Source organism: Dermacentor albipictus, unplaced genomic scaffold (assembly GCF_038994185.2).
Source record: "Dermacentor albipictus isolate Rhodes 1998 colony unplaced genomic scaffold, USDA_Dalb.pri_finalv2 scaffold_62, whole genome shotgun sequence".
Classification (NCBI taxonomy): Eukaryota; Metazoa; Arthropoda; class Arachnida; order Ixodida; family Ixodidae; genus Dermacentor; species Dermacentor albipictus.
Genome location: NW_027225616.1, coordinates 322744 through 327606, shown reverse-complemented (window position 1 = coordinate 327606; position 4863 = coordinate 322744). Strand labels below are relative to the sequence as shown.

Here is a 4863-nt window from a genome sequence, read left to right as displayed (position 1 = left end):
AACCTTATAACACTTATACCTTATAAACTTATACTTACACCTTATAACACTTAAACCTTATAACGCCAAGTGCGTCTTCAAGGTGTCCTGTCTCTACGAGAACGATGCCAATCTGAATCCACAATATACCGGCATTCCCATGCATACCACAGCGCAGCAGCGCCAGATTTCCCTCTAGGTAATGTAGTGTGAAATTCTGTGGGTGAAGCTAACGCCTGCGTTCCGTCAACCGGGTGAACGCAGACACTTTTCACCTTGAAGACGCGCTTGGCAAGTACCGTTCCGTCTGTCACAATGATTCACTTTATACTAGAACAGCACGTGAAAAGCTTTTTTAGCTTTATTATTTTCGCGAAAACATGTTTTTGTTTAACTATGAGAACTTGTTATTGTGTGTACGACTACATGTTGCGTAAAAAGTATCAGCGGGCCGCTAAAGTTGGAGGACAGAGGACAAGGTTCGCGCTCGCATTGAAACAGTTGGTCGTGTGTTCTTGTTTTTCTTCGCTTGGCCATGCATCGTGGGTGAGTAAAGATGTAATATGCGTGAATGGAAACATTTTATGAAGATTTTACTTTGAGAACGCGTCATTTGCGTAGCCATATCCACGTTTTAGACGAAGCCACTTATAACACCAGCTAACACGAGCCTCGCAGACACATATACCGTCATTCATAGAGTTTCTCACTATAACACCTAGAGGGCAATCTGGCGCCACAGTCTATGGGAGTTTCTTAAGGGGGCACCGTGCCGTCATGGGAATGACGGCACGGTGCCCCCTAAAGAAACTCGTAATTGTTTTCCTAATTAAAGAAAACAACCAATATATAACACACATCACGTGACCAACACCCGGCCCCCTAGCATATGCAGATACATACCAAAACAACCTTCACATCACCGAATGCACATGTTTGACGGCAACACACAGGTCACGGCTGATTATATCAACGTAAAAAAACAATTACTAAGGCACAATGCAACTCAGTGGCTTTATTTAAGATCTAACACGGCAACCTCGCTATCTTGCAGCGAGATGGATGGCTGGCTAACACATAGTGAGCATTTCTTTCTACTGTGTTAAGCCTCCATTAATTCATGTGAGAGCTTTTCATAGTGTGTGAACAGCAGAATAGTACTTTCAAAAACTGGATGACGCCCAATGCTGCAACAATGCGTAGAAAGGTGTGGATGCGCAAAAACCCTTAAAAAACTATGGTACTTCCTTAGTCGAATGTTTTAGCACCTTCCAGTCTGACTGATCTATAATTTGTAGGCTGCAAGAAAAAGGAATCGAATAAACAACATTTGGTGAGCAAGACACAAACTGTATGCTATATTTCACTTTGCAGTCCTCCCTGCACAGACACCCGTTGTGAAGAATGTGCTTGTTTATTGCTTTACATATTCCCTTCAGCTTATCTTTAAATGAAAACCCGATCCTCTCCTGGAACTTAGAAGCCACCTTTTTCTGCCTGTGCGACAATTAATAGCTGGGATAATAGCAACTTTGTTGCGCTGTTGCTCCTTAACCTTCTTCCACCCTGGTTGCACTTTAGGTTCCTTAATTTGCGTGTTTTAAGATACAGAAACCAATGAAACTGAATAACCTGCCTCATTAAGCCTTGTCACCAGATTCCTTACACTTTCAAGCATAAGGTGAGGATAGCTCTTGGTTGGGGCATCTCTAATTGCGTGAGTGGCAATACTGTACTTAATAAGTTTTGAATGGCTAGACCTATAATCAAGAAGGAACTTCTTTTAAGAAGTTCTCGACTGATGTCCCCAGGATACATGATCCCACATAAAAGTAAGCCTGATATAAAGAGTTGCAGCAAATTTTTTTTCTGGAGCTTCTAAAGTGAAGTTGAAACCTTGCTATTGTTCTCTAAATAGCTTAAGTACTTCGGTGACAGCTCTGCGAAAGTTATCATTTGCTCATGAAAACAAATAATTATCCACGTATCTGAAAATCATAAGAGCAAGCCCACTCAGGTTTTGATTATTTTCTGGTCAAAATAACTCAAAATATTACTGAGCACTGGTGCAACACCGGAACCTATGCAGATGCCAGCATTCTCGACACATATTTTACCTTCCCACCAGACCAAAATTGACCTTAATTAGAAATCAAGAAGCTCCAGAATGTTTGCAACAAGAATTTTACACCTTTCAGTAAATTCCAGCTAACCTGAGTGATTGTGTATGCAGTCCTTAACAAACTCCAGGAAACGCACCTGCGGCAAAGAATTGTATCAATCGTCTGCATCTATACTAAAGCCTGTCCATTTTCCCAGATGATGCTCCTGCAGGATGTGTACAACAGTCTGAGAGCTGGGAGCAAGGAATGGGTCGTTGATTTTCAGCCTGTCAAGGTGTGTATGCAGAAATTCTGAAACATGAAGCCATGATTTATATTCCGGCACAATGGTTCTGAAATGGATTCCCTAAGCTTGTGTATTTTGCACTGAAGAAGGTGCATAAAAGAAGACCGTTTTCCACCTTAACATCATTTGAGGCTGTTGCCAAACATAACCGATTCAACTTAGTGACAGCTCAACATTTTATGTCAGCTATACTGGTATAACTTTCATTAAAATTTATGTCAGTGCCTGACGCACCCTCCTCCGGAAAAGTGCTTTCCAGCAGGACAACACAACGCCCTTTTCTGTCTCCAAGAAACCTCCAAGTTTCAGCCCCATATGTTAGCACAGGTAGAAGGTAATGATTCTATCCTTGATTGTACACAATTATATATATATATATATATATATATATATATATATATATATATATATATATATAATTGTGTACAATCAAGGATAGAATCATTACCTTCTACCTGTGCTATGTATATATATATATATATATATATATCTATATATATATATATATATATATATATATATATATATATATATATATATATATATATATATATATATATATATATATACTTTGTATTCACCATCCAGGGCCAGGGAATAAGGGAAGCCAGACACCACTCACCAATTTCGGACAAAAAGAATTAATTTTTGACCTTATACATCTTGTTTTTACTGTACATGTCGCTCACCTCCATCCAGGTTCCTAACATTTATATCTAAAAAGCTTGTCTATCACCACATATAGGGTCTGTCCTGAAAGTAATATCAGTAAATGTATTGTGACGTGACTGTATGTAAGAGCGGCCTCACTGGTTGAAACTGGTAGTGACAGAATCCAGCTAAGCAGCGCTCCGTCACTAATGTGCTCCGAACATCGGAGAGTGTTGGACGGGCCTCTCCGTGAGAGTTGTTTTTTATTCTTCTACAAGTGAAAATACAGCGATCATTAAAGCAAAGATTTGCGATCAAACTTTGTGTGAAACTTGGCAAGACCGCTGGGGAAACTGTTGCTATGCTTAAGACTGCTTATAAAGAACATGCCCTGTCAGATCGGCAAGTGTTTCGGTGGCACAAGCCCTTTTGGAAGGCCGGGAAGAGGGCTACAAAAAGCAGTGCGCGGGATGGCCATCCACGACCACTACGACTGACAATGTGACACGAGTGAGTGCACTGTTGAACTCAGACCAACGATTAAGTGTTCGTTTAATGGCCGTGATGTTAAACATTCCGAAAACTCAAGTTCATGAAATTGTTACAAACGATATCGGCATGCGGAAGGCGTGCACAAAAATGGTTCCAAAAGTGCTCACTGACAACGAAAAGTCACGCCGCGTTGAAACGTGCCAAAAAAATCTCAGCATGCGCAAACGTGAACGAAAATTTTGGACGACGTCATTACAGAAGACGAGACTTGGGTATTTGAATATGACCCGTAGACCAAAAGGCAATCATCTGAGTGGCACACACACTCATCCCCTCCCCAGAAGAAAGCCAGGCTGAGCAAATCAAAGATCAAGATCATGCTCATCTTTCTTTTTTACATGCACGGACTGGTTCATCATGAGTTTGAAGAACCTGGAACCACTGTGAACTCCAAATTTTATGTGGATGTCCTCGAAAGACTGAAACACAGGGTTCAACATATCTGGCCGGACATTGCACACAACTGGAAGTTGCACCACGATAACGTGCTGGCCCACAGTGCCTTCATCGTCACCGACTACCTGGTTAAAGCAGGGGTGCCAACGATCCCCCAGCCCCCGTACAGCCTGGGCTTGGCTCCCCCCGACTTTTTTTTCTTTCCACGCCTCAAAACACCCCTGAAAAGCAAGTATTTTGGGACAGTGGACGGGATCAAAGCAGCTTGCTCCACAGCATTAAAAGCTATTCCGGAGAACTACCACAACGCATTCGAGAGCTGGAAGTCTAATTGAAGCCGATGTATTGACGCAAAAGAAGAGTATTTTGAAGATATTTAAACTTTTTGGAACAACAAATTCAATAAATGATTTTTTATCGCTTTACTGACAATACTTTCAGGACAGACCCTGTACATGCACCTTGAAGGTATGTATATGGAAAGCATTTCAACCTCTGCTTGCTTTTCTGGCATGGAAACAAACGGCCTTTTGTCTCTAAAGCACCTACTTTTATATTATATTATTTGGTTCATTTTTCTAACTTCTGCAGAGTTGCATTCACAACTTTCATAGCTAACCGGCTGCGTTTTCATTCTTGCTTCCAAAAATATGCCCTCCTGTCATGCTAATTTGGAAGGCCTGCAGTTAGCAATGGGTATTGTATTTCAAGACTATCAGAGCAATGTTGCACGAGGGAACCTATTCTTGGAGTGAATTATTGTTCAGCTTGATATCATGATACTGCTGCATGGTTGTTATTTAACTCTGCAAGAGCATGGTCCTGCCATCCTACCAAAAGTGCATTTCGTGGGTATTATTCTCTTTCTTTTGACAT

At 41.1% G+C, this 4863-nt stretch overlaps 1 protein-coding gene across 1 annotated transcript; it reads left to right on the top strand.

Moving 5' to 3' along the window:
- Positions 1-3929: 3929 nt before the first annotated feature.
- LOC139053057 (histone-lysine N-methyltransferase SETMAR-like) lies at positions 3930-4322 on the top strand. Its single transcript, XM_070530191.1, has one exon. The coding sequence runs from the start codon at positions 3930-3932 to the stop codon at positions 4320-4322; it is 393 nt and encodes a 130-aa protein (XP_070386292.1).
- The last annotated feature ends 541 nt before the right edge of the window (positions 4323-4863 follow it).

Coding starts and splice junctions, on each gene's coding strand:
- LOC139053057 (XM_070530191.1), top strand. CDS start 3,930: ATGCACGGACTGGTTCATCATGAGTTTGAAGAACCTGGAACCACTGTG.